General features: G+C 37.4%; 1 protein-coding gene across 7 annotated transcripts in view; it reads right to left on the bottom strand.

Moving 5' to 3' along the window:
• Window positions 1–327: 327 nt before the first annotated feature.
• The window catches only part of DDX6 (DEAD-box helicase 6), a 34,870-nt gene continuing 14,849 nt past the window's right edge, over window positions 328–20,348 (bottom strand). For 6 of the 7 annotated variants that reach the window (XM_059930258.1, XM_059930259.1, XM_059930260.1 and 3 more), the window contains exons 5-14: window positions 18,231–18,360; window positions 16,826–16,972; window positions 15,612–15,706; window positions 14,022–14,144; window positions 13,406–13,534; window positions 11,836–11,952; window positions 8,723–8,786; window positions 6,386–6,487; window positions 5,698–5,904; window positions 328–4,692 (exon numbers count right to left, since the gene is read on the bottom strand). In XM_059930258.1, coding sequence (XP_059786241.1) covers window positions 5,729–5,904; window positions 6,386–6,487; window positions 8,723–8,786; window positions 11,836–11,952; window positions 13,406–13,534; window positions 14,022–14,144; window positions 15,612–15,706; window positions 16,826–16,972; window positions 18,231–18,360 — 1,083 coding nt within the window. In that variant the 3' untranslated portion in view covers window positions 328–4,692; window positions 5,698–5,728. The remainder of the gene's footprint in view (window positions 4,693–5,697; window positions 5,905–6,385; window positions 6,488–8,722; window positions 8,787–11,835; window positions 11,953–13,405; window positions 13,535–14,021; window positions 14,145–15,611; window positions 15,707–16,825; window positions 16,973–18,230; window positions 18,361–20,348) is intronic. The other variant, XM_059930265.1, reaches the window with a different exon arrangement.

The raw sequence follows: 20,348 nt of genomic DNA, 5'->3' as shown, positions 1-20,348 counted from the left end.
AACTTTCTAAAACATCTGAACAATTCTAGGTGACTGACCACCGGCAGTCCCCCAGACATACTGTGGACCAACATCTCTCTCCTTTCCAACTCATTTATCTGTTCTGTGTTTAGGCTATGAAAACAGAGTGAAATGCGAACGGTGGGACAACGAATAAGGCTGGACAAAGGTGCTCACATATTTTATTCAGAGGAGTAGTGCTGAGAGGAGTAGTGCTGAGAATCTTACTGCTTTACCAGAATGTGAGTTATTTAAGTAAAAATGATTTCAAAGGCAAGTATTCCTAAACCGCACAGCCTGCTGCTATAGACACACCACACACACACCTGAAGTTCCAGTGGGCTTTTATTGAGATAAAGTAACAAAAATCAAGATTTTATCAACCAGCTTTTCTTAACTTTATAAACTCAGCAGACACTCTGGTCCATATATGTGTACATACAACATAACACATTCCAACAAAAACAGAGCCCCACTGGAACATTTGCCAATTAACAGAAAGCCAATTTTCCCTTTCCCCAAATGTTTTCAAAATTGAATCCCCACTGTTCACTTCTCAGTGGAACTGGTCCCTTGTGGCTAGGGACATTAAATTCTATCCCATTTTGTACTGAACAAAAAATTTTTTTCAAGTTTTAATTTTGTTTCAAAAAAGGGACTAGCGACTTGGTTTTCTCCAGGGACCCTCCCTCACAACCACTGGGTAAAGTACAGCAGCCTGTACCTTAGCAACCCAACCCTACCCCCCCTCCCCCCCAACCCAGTATTGTCTACTGGAGAATTTAAACACACTTCTGTTGGAATCTGTCAGCAACGGAGGGGCAGAATCCAGGTGCCAGGCTAGCGCCCTCTTACCTCATGAACTCTTACAACCTTTGGACACTTAACTCTTTACCCCAAAGATGAGTTTTTAGATCAGAAAGGAGAGTGAGTTTTCTTTGGAAGTTTTTAAAAAACTACCTTTAAGGATATAAAGTACAACTATAAGCTCACCAAAGTCCACTTAAATTCACCAGTTGACTGACGTCAGCTCCCACGAGGCCAATAATTTTGCTTGACAAAGGTATTTTGCCAGAAAATGATTCCACAATAACAGCTTAAGAGACACAGAACATTGAAAAAGGAGCAAATTAAAATAACATGGCTTAATTCCCAAGAACTTATTTCATCTTTTTGTTACTCATCTTATAAGGTCAAGAGTGTGACTAAAGGCAGTTTCTGATGAGGTTATGAGCTTCCAAAGTGTTTCTAAATCCTTAGTGCAGATACCCTCCCTTTTGGGGCAAAGTAACCTCCCTCCCACCCCTATTAAAAAAAAAAAAAAAATCAAGTGATCAGAATGAGATGTTTTGATTCCAACAATTTACACTCAAGGCTTTGTGCTGGGTTGTCTGGTTCTAACCCAAGCATGACGGTCTCTAACACAAAGCACATGGCAAAGGAAAGATGCTCCCATCTCATTCTGAAAACAAATATTGATAACCAGTTGCCTCCCGCCTCCCCCCTCCCCCCCAGTCTTTGGGGCCAACCCATATTATGATGCTGGAACCAACTTGAAAATAATTTAGAGATTATATTTAGGTTTCTCTCTCCCTTACTTCTTCCCATGGAAGATCATTTTAGAATAAATTTATTCCATTCCATTCCTAAGGGAAAAGGCAAGGAAGTTTCTCCATCGGAATGTAAGGAAAAGAGAAAGACAGAGGCAGCAAGCTGTGTAACAGTCCACAACCCATTACACAACTATATAACCACTGGTTAAACCAGGTGCTGAATATAATTTAAATATTAAAAATAGGGCAAATAGTTTTCATCCAAATGAACCAGTGGAAAAATATTATCATTACTTAAAATAAACACCCAGTACTGCAAGGAACACAAAAACAACTTCCAATAGTAACAATGCTCCTTATTGTAAGGGCAATTAAAAAAAAAAAAAAAAAAAAAAAAGACTAGGCTTTGACCTAGTCCTTAGAGCATCTTTCCATTTAACAATTCCTATTCAAGAGACAAGCACCAAAACTGGACAGCTGCCTCTACAAGACTGTGTCCAATAGTGGTGTCCCAGATAGTTTTAAGTGCCACTCCTCATCAGAGGCTGTACTTCATTAATACTTTCAATTTAAAGTCTGTGCTTTTAGAGGGACCCACAGGCATGTGGCACCAGGCAGAGCACAGTCTGAGGATGGCAAAAAAGACTGCGCTGCTTAGTCACCCACACACTCTCTAGCGAGACACAAAATTGCATTTATGAGCATTCCTTGTTTTTCTTCTATAATGAATGATCCCTCTTATCTCGCCAGAGGTGGGGGAGAAAGAGAGCTGCATCAGTACAAGGGCAAGATTTTTGGTCAAAAGTTGATGCCTTTTAAATTCCCTCCCCCCACCCCTCCCCGGAAAAAGGTTACTTCCTTAAGTAGGCCTTGTATTTAGTAACCAACATTGGCTGGATAGACACATGTGGCTTGGCTACCAGATAAATGAGTTATTCTTTTTGGGGTTTGTACTGTGCAGCTCTTGCTACAGTTTTTAAGGAGTTAGGGCTATGTCTGATCAGGAGGCATCTACAGGATTTTGATCCTCAAGGAATTTTGGGTGAGTCACAATTTTGCTTAGAACTAGGCAGAGTCAAAAAGCAACTTTGAATAACTGATTTCTTTTTCCAGATGAGTTAAGCATGAAAGTTTATGCAGGACACATCTTGCAATATTTTAGGGTTTTGGAAAACAATGGCATATGGAAATCAAATTTTTTTAATTTTATTTTTTCCTTTTTTTAAAAAAAAATCCTAGATGCCTCCTAATTGACCTAGTACACTGGGTTAAAAGGGAATTAAAAACATTAAAAAAAAAGTTCACTGGTTTTGCTTCATCTCACTCCTTTTGCCTGGAGATCAGGCCAAACATCAAGCATGTTGGGAGGGGCACAATTTAAAGCAACACTATTGACTGTAACGCATTTGCCAGCAATTTACAATGCAAAATGACAGATAATTCTTGTCACAAAGCAAGAGGATGGCAAGCAGCTTTCTGTAGCATCAAAGTTAACAGCTCTCAGGGGTTGCCCATTCCTGCAAGTTTATGTATCAAGGTGGGCAGAGGGCAATACACTTACACAGTAGAGAAGATCCACAGAAAGTAAGCCCCAGAACTGCTAATGTTACCACAGCTGGTACTGGCTAATATTCTGAAATGCAAATCCATGCTTTATACATATACTGCTCAAAGAAACTGCCACTCAAACTGCCACACTGCAAGGCAATTTATTCTTTGTCCCCTTTTGCTGAGCTTGAAAAGTTTCTCAAACAACTTTTAAAAAGGGGGGAAGAAACATTATCAGAGAGAGCGTCTCAAAAATAACATCTTGAATTACAGGTTTCTGAAGCTTCCTTGCTCTCTCTGTCAGGCCTCCTCCAAAGGTACTATATGAGACAGTGTGGCAGCAGTGAATCCCAGACTTCTGGGTCCCTTTTCCAACAGAGGGTGTCCCTGTAGAGGTCTGCTCTCTACAGTAAGAAGCCAAAGTACTTTTTTAGAATTTAGTGTTGCGGAAAACTGAGCCCCTCTCATCTTTAGCTGCTCCCATAATCACTCTAATCCCCTTAATCCCAGCAACCTTCATCCAAAAAAAAAAAAAAAAATATATATATATATATATATGTATATATATATATGAACCCAGAAAAAAACCTATTTACAAAGTTTATACAAGTATACACACCCAATTTTCTATGGGACACGCTTTGCCACAGAGGAAAGAGGGTCAAAGGCTCTGACATGTCTACACATCAAGTGCCATAACTGCTAATGGAGGCGTATGTAAACCAGTCTTTAGTGTTCTGCTATAGAGCACAAAAGGCTTGTCATATGGCTCCTGCAATGATAGACTGCTCTTTCCTTTGGGAGCGATGATGTTGCATCTACTCAGCCCAGAAGAAATTTTTACTTGGGATTGTTTTTTTTTTTAAATACATGTATTTACAGTGCGGATGAACTGCAGTTGCATATCAACTCCTCCACATAAAGAAAAAGAAAATGGTGTTTAACATTACTAATACGTTTCATCTTCCAGCCCTGGGCTTGAGTATCGGGTAGAAAGGGAAGAGAGAGACTTCAACTTGAAACCAAAATGGAAAGACAAAAATTTTAAAAAGAAAGAAAAAAGAAAAAAACACTACTACTGTTGATTCCTTGGGCTGTGTCTAAAAGATGATATTCTGAATGGTCTCATAGCATAAGGCACTTTGCACAAATAAGTAATAAGCTCTTCAGGCTTAAAAAACGGATGAGTAACCAGGGAGAAGTTGAAATGCACTCAAGAGTCAGCTGTTGGAGAATTCTGAAATCGCAGACAAGCTTGTGTTCATCAAGATTCTTCTCTTTTTAGGGTTTCTCCCCTTCTCTTCTTTCTCCTCCTTCCTTGTCCCCCTTCCCCAGAAAACATTTTTAAAAAACCAGCAGTTAGTGCAACTAATGTTCAGTCAGCACACAGTGCAAACAAGTGGAACAAAAAAGGTAAATTCCTTTTCAGCTTTTTTCTCTTCACCAATTAAAAAAAAGAAAAAATGTCTGAGCTCTTTTAAGTCTTCATAGTTCCAAAATAAAAGAAGATGAAAAACCCACAAAGAGAAGAGCATCCTCCCAAAATCGATGTGTCACAGATCCAAACGAGCCTTCTGTAGTTTGTCAAAACCTAAAAAAAAAAAGAAGCCTGAAATTAATGTCCTGAAAGCAATATGAACTAGGACACACAGGTGTTCACAATCCCCGTGCCACTGCTCTCTATCACAGCTTCTACTGAGCCTGTCTGCCTACTATAGAATCCACTCAGGATTAAGGAATTTCTGCTATGTATCCCAGAGACAGAATGAAACCCTGAAAGTTCTAGTAACAGGCAGCAGTCTCTGTGACAATTAAAAAAAAAAATTTTTTTTTAAACCGTACATGAACTCAACAGCCTGCCAATGTATTAGCAAACATGGGCTAGTTTTATATTTGTCCAAGGGTTTTGTGTTTGACATTTAAATTAGGATAAAAAGGTTAAAGTGAAGAAAGTAATTTGAAAAATCTAAAAATAGCAACAGGTAGGATGTTCACTGCTGATTTGGAAACTATCAGCTCTCAAATCAGATTTTCCTTAGAGGAATGTAGGCTGTTTTAGAGGTTTTCCCCTATGTTAAGCCTTGTTTTAAGCATTTCTACCAGAGCCCAACAGTCACCAAAAGATGAGAAACCATCTGCAGGAAACCAGAGTGGGCATTTAAAATAAGGCAGTTATCCTCATAACCTGATTACACCTTTAGCAATAAAATTTTACAGGTAATTTAACATAGTTTATTAAGGTACCCATTAGAAATTAAGAGTGAACGCTAACAAAGATGACCGAGTGATAAAGGAAAAGAGCAAAAATATTTTCATATTCAAAATCGCTAAGATTCTTTTTTGCTTCCATTATTTTAGAAGTCTGAACTTGTCTTAAGTACTGCTCACATACTACATTACTTAGGAAGACTGTATTCAAGTGAACCGCATTTATGGATTCGCCAATAAGATCACAACTTCAACAGAGATACTTCCTGTTTACTGTCATTTATGCCAAGAGGTATTTCATCCTTTATTGCTAATTATATACCGTGGAACATCAAATTTCCCCCAGGAAAGAGGACCTTGATTTCCTTTCTTTAAACATTATGCTCACTTTGCTATTTTGTCGGGTACACACATGCTTGTTACGGTTTCTCATCTTCTACAGGCTCGCTGTGGTATTCTGCCACATACAGGCTCTTGTCAATGTTACTCGGGATAGGTTTGATTTCTGTTCCCAGCTGCTCCTCAATACTTTTCAGGTTGAAGCGATCATCATATGTGATCAAGTTGATGGCTAAGCCAAGATGACCAAAGCGACCTAACAAAAACCAATTTTAATTAATAAAACAGTTAAATATGGGAATCAATGTGCAAGCACTAGTGTGTAAGTGGCAAATCCATAAAGGATTTATGTTTTTGTTCACTACCATTCTGAGTATATGAACCCATACACACGTTACAACTTCAGGTTTCACAGCCTGAAGTAGTACTTCTATTTCACCTTTTTCAAATGAAAAAACGGGTGCTCATTTCTGTCAGAAGTTGCCAGAATATACATACTAAACAGTACAGTTACAGAAGTGAGGTTCTCATTTGTGAATCTTAAATTAAGCATAAAGTTATTTTAACCTTTTAAAATAAGTGTTCTGGAAGAATTGGAAATTAATTTGATATATCAAACAACTAAATTAGTTTTAATTCACTGTTCTAACTGCTACCACACTCTACAAAGGAACAAAATTTAGTGATTAAACTTCTCAAACAACTTCCACGAAGAACATCTCCTTCCTTTTCCTCACCTGATCTTCCAATACGATGGAGATAGGTCTCTGCCAGCTTTGGGAAGTCAAAGTTTATTACCACATTCACAGCTTGTATATCAATACCTCGGGTAAACAAATCTTTAAAAAAAACAAAAACAAAAACAAAAACTCCATTATATCCTTCAATTTGGTGCCATAATACTCTTTAACATATATTTCTAATGTAACCTAAGCTTCATTCACCTCATCAGTAATTCAAAAGCATTTGCAAATTACTGGCATTATCTGTCATGCACATTACCATAAGCAGCTTTCTGCTCAACAAGTTACCTTTTCCCAGTCCTGTAACAAAGTTTTAAAAAATGGTCTAAGGTGACTGTGCAAGTCAAGGATGACTGATAAGCTATACACTCATAAATGAGTCTCAGGAGTATAATTTTCTTCCGTCTATTTTTGAGTATTTAATCCAAGGCTAACAGAGTAAATTATTTTTAAAAATTTTGTTGTGTAACGTAGAATACTTCTAAAAAGACATAATCCTCTAGCAGTAATTATTTATGCTTTGTTTAGAATTCATTCATCCCGTTCTGCTAAATGATTTATAACAGGTCTGAGGTAAGCTAATATGCAAGGCTATCCCTTCTAACTCTTTTCTAGTCCCACAATTATTATGCTAATTTAGGCTTTGAAAAATACAGGTAGAAATAATTATTATAGGCTAATAACTAGTTCTCCCTGCATCTATCAGCTCCACACTTCAAAATAATCCATGGTCAAATATTTCTAAAATACTGCTTTGAATTTGTTAACTCATTATTTTAAATTGCCTCCAGATAAAATTTAAAACTGATATTCAAGGTCCTCCACTCTATACTCTGGTCCTAACATACTTCTCTAACACATCTCAAACCTTCCTCTCCACCAAACTTGTCCACTATACTTCTTTAAACATATCTTCTTAGCTGTCTATGGATTATTTTTTATACCAGTCCCCTAACTTAAAATTCCTTCTTCTCCAAGTCTGAAACTCACCTATAGCTTAAATTACAATTTCATCTCTTCTCAGATCACCTCAGCTAGTCACCTTCCCTCTCTTACGAAAATTTATGATTATTTACTGTACATACCTCCCACTTGCAAATTACCTTTACTCCCTTGTAGATCCAGCCCAATGCCTGTTTTTGTAAATAAAGTTTTACTGCCATGTGGCCATGCCCATTTGTTTATATACTGCCACAAGTTTATAACTTGTAACAGAGACCATATGGTGTGCAAAGTCTAAGGTATTTACTATATGACACTTCACAGAATAAGTCTGCAGGCCCTGCCTTAGGTTCTTAATGTTATCTTTTTATCTCTGATTAAACAACTACTCCTTGAAGAGAGGAGTGGTACTTTGCATATATTTATTTATACATTTTACACATAAACGTTATTCAGTACTTATTTAACGACATATTACCCACTGTTCTGAAAAATCAGAAAGAAGAAAGCATCGGCACTTCAAAAACTTATCTGAAGGCAGCCTTGCAAGTAATGCTTAAAAATAAAACCATGTAACCACAGCAGTAATTCATATCAATGGGTGATTTCTATAAGTACTAAGAACTCTTTCTAGAAAACAAAAAAGTATTTTTCATTCTCAAATAAGGAAATGGTTAATGGCAAATGGCACTTTCTGTTTGTCTATACAGTTGACCCCTGAACAACTCAGGGGTTAGGGTCTCACAGTTGAAAATCTGCATATAACTTTATAGTCGGCCTTCAGAACCCATGCAGTTCTGTATTTATGTGTGTATACCTCAAAAATTAAAAAAAAAAAAAAATCCAGGTTCTTCCCTCTATCCAGAAGCCTAGTTTAGATTATTAATCTAGTATCAATACTAAGACTATATTCCCAGTGTAGAGATGGGAGGCTACTGAATCCATTTGTTTTGTCTGCTCTGACTGTCCACCTGCCCCGCCCCAGTTTGTTTTTCTTCACAGTGAAATATACCAAAATATAAACTGGTCTGATTCTGGCAAAAAACCCCAAAAAGGCCATGATAAACACTTCTAAAACATAGTTTCTTAATTCATTTTGTGTATGCTATATATAATTCATTCCTGTATGCTAAAACTATTTAGAAAATACACAAACCCCAAAACTGGTTTAAAAGGCAGAGATGAGGTATGAGTGCCAGAACAAGTATTCTGCAGTTTCAGGTATGGAACCTAATTTCAAAAGTTAACTACAGCTCATTCTCAACTTCAGAAATTCTAGAAATGATAGTAGAGCAAGCTGGACTATGTCACAGGCCTCACTGCGTGATACGATAGAGAAAGAGCAAAACTAAGAAGAAAAACTACGGGTAAACAAAACAAAATACTTACCAGTGCAAACAAGATTGCGGCATAAGCCATTTCGGAAATCATGAAATACACGATTCCGATGTTCCTAGGAACAAAGTAATGCATTTGATTTGATTAAAACTCACACAAGCCCCCAAACTGCCATGATTTTTTCTCCTACCCAAAGTTCTTTATACCCAAAAATTTTTTTACATGAATGAGAAAGGAGCCAAATTCAATACACATAAATTAAAAACAAAACGTGAAAATAATTAACCATAAATTAGTTTCCCATGGGAATTAATATGAATACGTGTGTATATGTTGTTTATTATCTCAATTCTTAAAGGTATTTTTCTTTTTTGCTGGAGTGGATTTTTAGTGATAATTTTCACCATACTTCTAAAATATTTCAAACAAAAGATGTCAAAAGTTTGGCTTGACCAAAACATCTACTATTTACCTTTTCAGTTATTATATACAAAAGCTAAAAATAACTACTTTCCAATTAAAAATCAAAAATGAAAACATACACTGACTAGCAAAAAGCAATAAATCTAGCATCTGGCAAACTGGTCTTTCTTTTCAGCACAATGTTCTTCCATTCTGAAATATTCTCTTCAATTTAATACATTCATTTCCTGTGATAATTTTAATATTAGGGTCTACATGAAGGTATCTGATCCATGACACTAAGCTTCTTTGAAAACCATATGTGAGTTGATGAAGTTCTTAGCCCGTTAGCCTACAGAAACTACTTTCTTATGAAATTTCACAACGTCAGCACAAACACAAAATGTTGTCTTGTGATGGTGTTGAATCTATTTTCTGTTGAATTAAGTTCTGAAATACACATTGCATCCTTTTCTAAAGGCAAATAGTAAAAACAGATGTACCTGAGGAGGTACACAGAAAAATCAGAACCTTCTGCAATGATGGAAATGTTCTGTATCTGTACTTTCCAAAACTGTGACTGCTAGTCACATGTAATGCAGCACTTCAAATGTGGTTAGTGTGACTGAAGAACTAAATTTTATTTTTTTAACATCTTTATTGGAGTATAATTGCTTTACATTGTTGTTAGTTGCTGCTGTATAACAAAGTGAATCAGCTATATGTATACATATACCCCCATATCCCCTCCCTCTTGCATCTCCCTCCCACCCTCCCTATCCCACCCCTCTAGGTGATCACAAAGCATGAGGTGATCTCCCTGTGCTACTTGGCTGCTTCCCACTAGCTATCTATTTTACATTTGGTAGTATATATATGTCAGTGCTACTCTCTCATTTCGTCTCAGCTTACCCTTCCCCCTCCCCATGTCCTAGAGTCCATTCTCTACGTCTAGGTCTTTATTCCTGTCCTGCCCCTAGGTTCTTCAGAATCTTTTTTTTTTTTTTTTAGATTCCATATATGCGTGTTAGCATACGGTATTTGTTTTTCTCTGACTTACTTAACTCTGTAAGACAGACTCTCAGTCCATCCACCTCACTACAAATAACTCAATTTCGTTTCTTTTTATGGCTAATATTCCATTGTATATATGTGCCACATCTTCTTTATCCATTCACCTGTTGATGGACACTTAGGGTGCTTCCATGTCCTGGATATTGTAAATAGTGCTGCAGTGAACACTGTGGTACATGATTCTTTTTGAATTATGGTTTTCTCATGGTATATGCCCCGTAGTAGGATTGCTGGGTCATATGGTAATTCTATTTTTAGTTTCTTAAGGAACCTCTATACTGTTCTCCATTGTGGCTGTATCAGTTTACAGTCCCACCAACAGTGCAAGAGGGTTCCTTTTCTCCACACCCTCTCCAGCATTTATTTATTGTTTGTAGCGTTTTTGATGATGGCCATTCTGACCGGTGTGAGGTGATACCTCAGTGTAGTTTTGATTTGCATTTCTCTAATGATTAGTGATGTTGAGCATCCTTTCATGTGTTGTTGGCCATCTGTATATCTTCTTTGGAGAAATGTCTATTTAGGTCTTCTGCCCATTTTTGGATTGGGTTTTTGTTTTTTTTTGATATTGAGCTGCATGAGCTGCTTGTGTATTTTGGAGATTAATCCTTTGTCAGTTGCTTCATTTGCAAATATTTTCTCCCTTTCTGAGGGTTGTCTTTTCGTCTTGTTTATGGTTCCCTTTGCTGTGCAAAAGCTTTTAAGTTTCATTAGATCCCATTTGTTATTTTTATTTCCATTTCTCTAGGAGGTGGGTCAAAAAGGATCTTGCTGTGATTTATGTCATAGTGTGTTCTGCCTATGTTTCCCTCTAAGAATTTTATAGTGTCTGGCCTTACATTTAGGTCTTTAATCCATTTTGAGTTTATTTTTGTGTACGGTGTTAGGAAGTGTTCTAATTTCATTCTTTTACATGTAGCTGTCCAGTTTTCCCAGCATCACTTATTGAAGAGGCTGTCTTTTCTCCACTGTATATTCTTGCCTCCTTTATCAAAGATAAGGTGACCATATGTGAGTGGGTTTATCTGTGGGCTTTCTATACTGTTCCACTGATCTATATTTCTGTTTTTGTGCCAGTACCATACTGTCTTGATTACTGTAACTTTGTAGTATAGTCTGAAGTCAGGGAGCCAGATTCCTCCAGCTCCGTTTTTCTTTCTCAAGATTGCTTTGGCTATTCGGGGTCTTTTGTGTTTCCATACAAACTGTGAAATTTTTTGTTCTAGTTCTGTGAAAAATGCCATTGGTAGTTTGATAGGGATTGCACTGAATCTAAATTTTAAATATTGTTTAATTTTAACTTACTTATTTAAATTTTAACTCTTTCAAATTGCCACGTGTAGCTAGTGATTACTGTATTAAATACTAGCCCAAATCTAAGAATACGGGGAAGGAAGGGAATAAAATCTCACATTTCTATTATGTTTGGCAACTTACAAACTATTCATTCCTACATAATCTCAATCTTCCTGACAACCTTGTGAAGTAAGAATTTGTACTATTACCCCTGTTTGTAGTTAGAAAACCTAATGCCAGAGAGGTTAAAATGAATGGTCCTTTGCCTGCTAAGGAATAATTTATTCTTAAACTCAGGGCATTTGGAAGAGCATTAAAACAAAACAAAATCCAAGAAATACTAAGAAAAAGGTTTTTTAAAAAATCTATGCAAGTTCAAGTTTTACACTCACCTGCCTCATTTTAGCATGGATATAGAAGCAAGAATAACCCAGTTGAGAAATCTTCTTGGCTAGCAATTCAACTCTCTGAGAGGAGTTACAGAAAATGATCGACTGGTTTATCTGAAGCTGAGCACAGGGGGTAAACAAAACAAAACAAAACGATGACATAAGGAAGGAAAACAAAAACCTTCATTAACTTTGCCAAATCTTGAAAATATTAACCCTAATGTTGAAAATATCATCTAAGACTTAGAATCTCATGATACAAGAGAGATGCAAAACTGTAAAAATTTTAAGTACTATTCATTTACATAGTAGTTGAAGATAATTTTTATTGTAGAGTAAGTTTTATTGTAGCAGAGTATTTTTCATAAGGGCCGCATAATTGCCAACAGGAGTAAAACACAGCCAATTCTCATTACTTGAGGTAGTTATGTTCTATACAGTTACTGGAAACACTGAATTACTGAATACAGGACCACTGCTTCCAGGGGAAATACAGGGTTAGGTTCCTGTGAGGAACACTTAACTTCTTCATCAACGGGTCAACAGATAACCTTCTTTTATGTGTGTTACTGGTTTTTTTTTTTTGGGCCCTGCCACACAGCTTGCAGGATCCTAGTTCCCTGACCAGGGATCGAACCCATGCCCCCTGCAGTGGAGGCATGGAGTCCTAACCACTGGACCACCAAGGAATTTGGTTTAAACAGTGTTACTGTTTAAAGACACCTTACTTACTCATGGCCCACAGCTCTGTAACTCATGCCTTAATGAAGTTTATCTAATACATTATCTCTGCAAGGCACATCAGTCTTCTTGTACTTAGGAGCGCTGGACAACACTTCAGCACTATGCCTAGGGGCCATTTAAAAGAGTGAAATCAACAGAAAAGCACAGAAATGTGGGAAATGTGGCACTAAATAGACTGTGAAAAGGGTGTTCATTTATAATATGAGCTGAAACAAGAAAGCAGGGGGAAACCGCATGAGGTCTCAAATTTTTCACGTATGTCTGCAAATGACCTCAAGAGCACCTGAGTACTGACTTCGGGGTGACAAGGAAATTGTGGCAAGTAGGCAAATTTGCAAAAACAGAATCTGCCTACAACGGAACAATTATAATTACTGAGAATAATGAGGATTATCTGTAATTAAGGTCAAATTATTTTAGAATCAAATTAGAAGTGCCTGTGACTTGTCAATCATACAGTATCAGCTTCAGATCAACAACTCAAACTACCTTTCAGGAAATACTAAGGAATTTTTTTTACACTGAAAATGCTGAGAGGGACTTCCCTGGTGGTCCAGTGGTTAAGACTCCGTGCTCCCAGTGCAGGGTGCCCGGGTTCGATCCCTGGTCAGGGAACTAGATCCCGCATGCCGCAACTAAGAGCCCACATGCTGCAACTTAAGAGATCCTGCATGCCACAACTAAGACCTGGAGCAGCCAAATAAATAAGTATTTAAAAAAAAAGAAAAGAAAAAGAAAATGGTGAGAAAACTGATACAACTGTTTGTTTTACTGAGGTTAAGTAGTAAGTAACGGACAACATTCAGCTGCTGAAGCCTAACAGACTTACCCTGGAGAAAAGTGTGTTGAGGCAGTGTACTTTTTGGCGCTCAGTTACATATGCGTAGTACTGGGTTACTCCCTTCAAAGTTAGTTCCTCCATCAGGTTAATCTCATAGGGTTTCTGCAAATGGGAATTCTGAAAAAAAAGAAGAGTCTCATATTTAAATGAAAGCAGAGTCTATTTCTTAAACTCAGAATATATCCTCATACATTTCTGTCTGATAAACTCTTACTTTAAGGGATGGAGCCCTCTTTAAAATGTTATTATCTGTCATGAAAGAAGTAAATTACCATAAAATGGGAGATATAACATTCAGATATACAGCTAAGTTACTATTTTGTACTTTAAATATAGAATTATGCTGTAATCAATTTATCTAGCATCAATGGCTATGTCAGTCTGACAACAAAAGCTAAGTGAACAAATAAGAATCAAATTACTTTTGTATCTTAAAAAAATCAGTTAATTTATGCACAACAAACCTTAATTGATCAGCTAAAGAAAAAGCCCAAAACTTGAAATCAGCGTTAATATATAGACTAGTAGTAAGATGTAATCATGGATAAAGATATACTCATGAACAACAGGATAGTACTGCTTCCAAGTACAGGTTTATACTCACCATGAACTTCTGTACACTAAGAGGGAAGGTAGCAGAATATAATAAAATCTGTCTGTTTTTAGGTAGCGTGAGAATAATATCCTCCATTATCTGCACAAAATCCTGTGACAGCAACTTATCTGCCTGCAGTACAAAGAGAAGACGATCTTAAACACAATGAAATAATGTCTAAGGTCTTTGGTTAATAAGGCATCACCCAGCAAGTTCATGGAATGCTCCTGGTCGTAAACAGTAAGTCCTCTACAACACTGCATAGTCCAAAGGCACCAAGACACATTACCAGTGATTCAGAAGGGGAAAAGTCTGTAATACTCATCTTCCAAGGAAAAAAAGTCCTAGACAGATATAATCCTTGTTCCCATAACAAAATTTTAATGTGACTCCCATTACAGAGACATTATGGTATAGTGATTAAAAGTACAGGCTGCAGAGTCAAACTACCTGGGTTTAAAACTTGTCTCCTTCGCTTATTAGCTATGTTGGGAGGCTTCTTAACCACTGACTATTTCAGTTTCCACAATTTAAAAATTAAGGTGTCTTCTTACTGTAGTAACTACTTTATAGGATACCTACCTTATAGGATTCTTGCAAAAATTAAATGAAAAAACATGTAAAGCACTTAGTGCTAGCACACAGTAACTAATAAATGTGCTCTCTCATTACTCAAAGATAAAAACCTGTTCCAAATTAGATCATGACGAAACTGCTCTAGTAATCTAAAACACAGACCAAACAGGAAAATAACTTTAAAAACATCAACACTGATTTCATATACATATAAAACACTGCTAGGTCCCAAGGATGCAGAGCTGAGTAAGTTCTTAAAAGGCACTTATAACCTGGTGAGATAACACATTATAACAGAGACGAAAAACCAAACAATACAAAGTTGTATGTTAAATGAGGGGTTAGAGACATTACATGCTTCTTAAGATGAATCACAGAATGGAAAGAGACTTAGAATGAACTTGGCTTTGAGATTATTCAACAACTTCTCTTATTGAAAAATAAAAACCTGGCTTTACTAAGAAAAAGACACAAGGCTGATTTACTCCTATAAATTCCTATCATCTATTGTTTTTAAAGGGTAAAACATGTTTTATAAGCAAATTAGTTTGAACCGACAAGAGTCATGCATTTATTAAAAGGTCATAGGGACTTCCCTGGTGGCAGAGTGATTAAGAATTCGCCTGCCAATGCAGGGGACATGGGTTCGAGCCCTGGTCCGGGAAGATCCCACATGCCGCAGAGCAACTAAGCCCATGTACCACAACTACTGAGCCTGTGAGCCACAACTACTGAGCCTGCGTGCCACAACTACTGAAGCCCGTGTGCCTAGAGCCTGTGTTCTGCAACGAGAAGCCACCGCAATGAGAAGCCCACCCACTGCAACGAAGAGCAGCCCCCGCTCGCCACAACTAGAGAAAGCCTGCACGCAGCAAGGAAGACCCAATGCAGCCAAAAACTAAAAATAAATAAATAAATAAATAAAAGCTCATAAACACGAAGAGGTTATGCTTCACTCACTGGCAGTTATGAACAAAGCCAGAGTAGTACAGAATAGTATGTTTCCAAATGAAGAGACATTACCTCATCCAATACTATCATCTGGACATGATCAACTTTTGCTACTCCTTTCTTGATAAGATCCAGGATTCTCCCAGGGGTAGCTATCACGACATGCACTACACAAGATTAGAAAACATATTTTCGTTAATTTTAGTTGGGGCAAAAAGGATAAAGGTTTATATCATATATTTTATCAGAAATACTGCTGTAGAGGTAGGAATAATAAAAAGAGGCAAAGGTGTGTTTTAAGAATATGGATTTCCATTTCATCTTTGTTTGGCTAGAGAATACCTGTTAGTTTCACTGCTACATGGGGTGGGGCTACAACTTCCCAAATCACCTGCTCCAAATAAGGGGCATACTTGTCTTGGGGCAACCCCCAAGGAAAAACAAAAGGTATGCCAAGCTTCTGATACAGTAGCTTGCCTTTAATCTAGATCAATGGTCTTCTGAAGACTGTAATAAGGATCAAATAATCATTTTAAATAACAGGACAGCACAAAGAATATAGTAATTAAACTTATCAAATGATAATCATATATAAAATTTTGACTAAAATTCTATATATAATTTTATATAAGTGGATTTCATTCTTGCTGTTTTCTTTTTTCACTAAATAATGTATCATGGAGAACTCTTCATTAAAAAATGAATACAGGTCAGCTTCACTCTTTAATGGCCGTGTGGAATTCCCTTCAGACTATACCCAATGTATTTTAGCCAAACTCCCCTGACATTCATGTTGCTCCAATTTTTTCAGTACTACAAACCATGCTGTAGTAAACCACCTTGCATTTGTCCACTTATTTCTTCAAAAAAAGATTCTTAAAAATATACATTTATAATTTTGAAATATAATGCCAAATTGCCCACCATAGAGATTATATCAATTTATACCTCCATGTTGCAAGACAGCCAATTTCTCCACAAACTCACATTACTGGTTACTAATTAGCCTTGCCAATATGAATTAACCTTGTCAATCAGAAAGGTACAATATCACTTTACTGTTTTTATGTGTAATTTAAAAAATTACTAGTAAGGTTGAATAGTCTTTCAATTACTAAAACAATTTGTTTTTATGCTTGAATGAAATGGTCATTTCCTTTATTCATTTTTCTACTGCAATGTTTGTTCCTTATTAATTTTAAAAACAACTTTAATAAGTTACTGAAAGGAAACACCTGTGTGTGGAATTACAGAGAGCCAGCCACCTTACATCAATCATTTCCTACCTGTATCATCAAGCCTCATTATGTCATCTCGTAAATTGGTTCCTCCTGTGGTTGCCATCACTTTAGCCCCTCCCATGTGTTTGCTGACCTGGATGCAAATTTGACTGACCTGTAGAGCAAGTTCTCTAGTGGGAACAATCACCATTGCTGGAAAATAACAAATAACAGAGAAAACAGAAAAAAACCAGCATATATTAAGAGTTTAAGAAGCTACAGAAATATTTCCCCTTTTAACTAAGACACTCAGATGAATAAATTTCTTAAAAAAAAAAAAAAGAGAACCTATTATATTGTTCCAGATTTAGACTTTTCCTCAGTAACAATGCTATACAATTCTTGTACTCTTCTTAGTTACAACCCCTTAAAGGGTTCTTCGAGTTGTCAATTATTAGCCCAAAGTTCATTAATATTTTAGTAAGAGATTCACTAGTCAAAATACCCAAATAAGAAACTCTTGCCGCCCAGTTCTATTTATATCACATGAAAGTTAGTAACAGAGAGATGGCAGAAATAATAATTATAGATCAAGAAAGCTGGGGAGGGCTTCCCTGGTGGCACAGTGGTTGAGAATCTGCCTGCCAATGCAGGAGACACGGGTTCAAGCCCTGGTCTGGGAAGATCCCACGTGCCGCGGAGCAACTAGGCCCGTGAGCCACAATTACTGAGCCTGCACGTCTGGAGCCCGTGCTCTGCAACGAGAGGCCACGATAGTGAGAGGCCCGCGCACCACGATGAAGAGTGGGCCCCGCTCGCCGCAACTAGAGAAAGCCCTCGCACAGAAACGAAGACCCAACACAGCCAAAAATAAAGAAAGAAAGAAAGAAAGAAAGCTGGGGGAAAAAATAGCTGAAAATTTAATACTTATTTTGCCTATCTCACTGGAATGTTGTCATAGCTGTGTAATATGTAAAAGAACTTTGAAAACTAGAAATCTCTTTAAAAAGTTAGGGATCGGGGCTTCCCTGGTGGCGCAGTGGTTGAGAATCTGCCTGCCAATGCAGGGGACAGGGGTTCGAGCCCTGGTCTGGGAAGATCCCACATGCCGCAGAGCAACTGGGCCCGTGAGCCACAATTACTGAGCCTGCGCGTCTGGAGCCTGTGCTCCACCACAAGAGAGGCTGCGATAGTGAGAGGCCCGCGCACCGCGATGAAGAGTGGCCCCCGCTTGCCACAACTAGAGAAAGCCCTCGCACAGAAATGAAGATCCAACACAGCCATAAATAAAATAAATAAATTAATTAAAAAAAAAAAAAAAAAAAAAGTTAGGGATCATTTTTACAAGACAACCAGGCCAAAAACTGTGAAAAGGATAAATACAAATTCCAGATTATTTAAGTTCTGACTAAAAAACAGATGGTAATAGCTCCAAGATTTAAATCGCCATTTACAATTTAAACAAACTAACCTTGTATATTGTCCTTCTTCAGGTCTAGCCGTTCAAGTAAGGGAATGAGGTAGGCACCGCTCTTGCCTGTTCCGTTTTTTGCTCTAGCTAAAATATCCCTACCAGATAAAGCAATGGGAATGCTCTCCTCCTAGAAGAGATAAGACAATGCAAATTATTTGTGAATAAAAACAGTACATAAGCAAATTCTTCTCTAAAACACACTGAAAGTATACATAGCTCTTTGGTATTATGAAGTATTTTACAAGAATAAGTAGAGACCAAATAAATTAGCAGGACCAGTCCACATCACCATCAGTATCAACTGACATTTACCAGAACTGCTTATAAAATACATACTCAAGTAATAAAAAAAACTGTATATGTAAGTCTGCATGTGCAAATGTGTTGTCTAAGGAAGCTGAGCATCAACAACCAAGAAGAGTAACTTGGGCTAACATCATGAATACGTAGAGGAAAAAAAAGCAAAGGACATTTCACAATTAAAAACTGGAGGAAAAGACAGCACAAACAATATTCAAAGGAAAGACTGTAATAAGATATTCTGAGACTAGTAAACCAATTTGACCACAATGAAAAATTGTAGGTTGGACAATTTATCCCTACACAAAACAGGAATCAGCTGGGAAAGTTTAACCTCAGGTCCTATTTGATTTTTTTAAAAATCGTATTACATAATGTCCAATGTCTGTCTCACAGCCAACTTCTGTCCTGAGATGTGCTCAACTGGAGTCTCAACTCTATCCCAGTTATCTTGATCCATGGTCACATTACCAAGGCTGACTTCTCATTTTCATATTTGGCTTAGTTTGTTTTATGTGTTTTGCAGAAGACAATATTTCTTATTATAATATTATAATATTTCCTAGACAATAGCAAAGGATTCCTAACAATTACTAAATATTAAATACACATATACGGAGAGAAATTTAAAAAGTAAAACAGGTATAAACAGAGAGGAAGCAGAACATTTCGATTTCTAAAACTAAACATTTTAATTTCTAAAACTAGAAAATTAGGAAAATAAATTAGGAAAAGAGATTCACAATCACTAAAATAATTAGTTCTTTCTATGCTTGAGCTAATGAGCAAAACAAGTATCTCTAGCACTTTAAAACTGTTACTGAAGGACTTCCCTGGTGGCGCTGTGGTTAGGAATCCACCTGCCAATGCAGGGGACACGGGTTCGAGCCCTGGGCCGGGAAGATCCCACATGCCTCGGAGCAACTAAGCCTGTGTGCCACAACTACTGAGCCCTTGTGCCACAACTACTGAGCCCCAACTACTGAGCCCTGTGCCACAACTACTGAAGCCCACGCGCCTAGAGCCCAGGCTCTGCAACAGGAGAAGCCACTGCAATGAGAAGCCTGCACAACGCAACAAAAAACAGCCCCCGCTTGCCGCAACTAGAGAAAGCCCACGCACAGCAACAAAGACCCAACGCAGCCAAAAAATAAAAATAAAAAAAACCCCAAAAACCGTTACTGGAGAAATATCTAAATCATAAGCATCATGACTTTCATTTCCCACCATGACTCTTATTCTAGAACCCCAATCACAGGGGTCAGATGGGTTCCATATGGTCAGAATAACTAACATAGCTGCCAGAACAACTGCGAAAATGATCCAGTGACAATACTCTATTATCTTGTTCCTACAGCCAGCATTAAACAGTCTGCTTATTATGTATGGTAAAGCAGGTCAAAGAAGAAAACCTTGGTTTTGACCCTTTGGTCTTAATCTCTTCCCCCCTACTTTGAGTCAACTCTATTAATCTTTTGTTGTCCTGAAGGCCCATTATCCCCATGGGTTCATTCTCTTCTATGGTTTTTAAACAGGCTACCTGCATACTACTCAGTTCTACAGCAGAAAAAAAGGCTAGGTAGTCTCCCAGTGACTTCCTGAATCAGGTTCTTTAAAAGGATAAGACTTCTGGAAACCATAAACAAGACGAAAAGACAACCCTCAGAATGGGGAAAATATTTGCAAACAAAGCAACTGACAAAGATTAATCTCCAAAATATACAAGCAGCTCACACAGCTCAATATCAAAAAAACAACCCAATCCAAAAATGGGCAGAAGACCTAAATAGACATTTCTCCAAAGAAGACATACAC

This window comes from Balaenoptera ricei, chromosome 8 (genome assembly GCF_028023285.1).
Source record: "Balaenoptera ricei isolate mBalRic1 chromosome 8, mBalRic1.hap2, whole genome shotgun sequence".
Taxonomy (NCBI): Eukaryota; Metazoa; Chordata; class Mammalia; order Artiodactyla; family Balaenopteridae; genus Balaenoptera; species Balaenoptera ricei.
The sequence above is the reverse complement of the archived record's forward strand: the minus strand, read 5'-3'. Positions and strand labels throughout refer to the sequence as shown.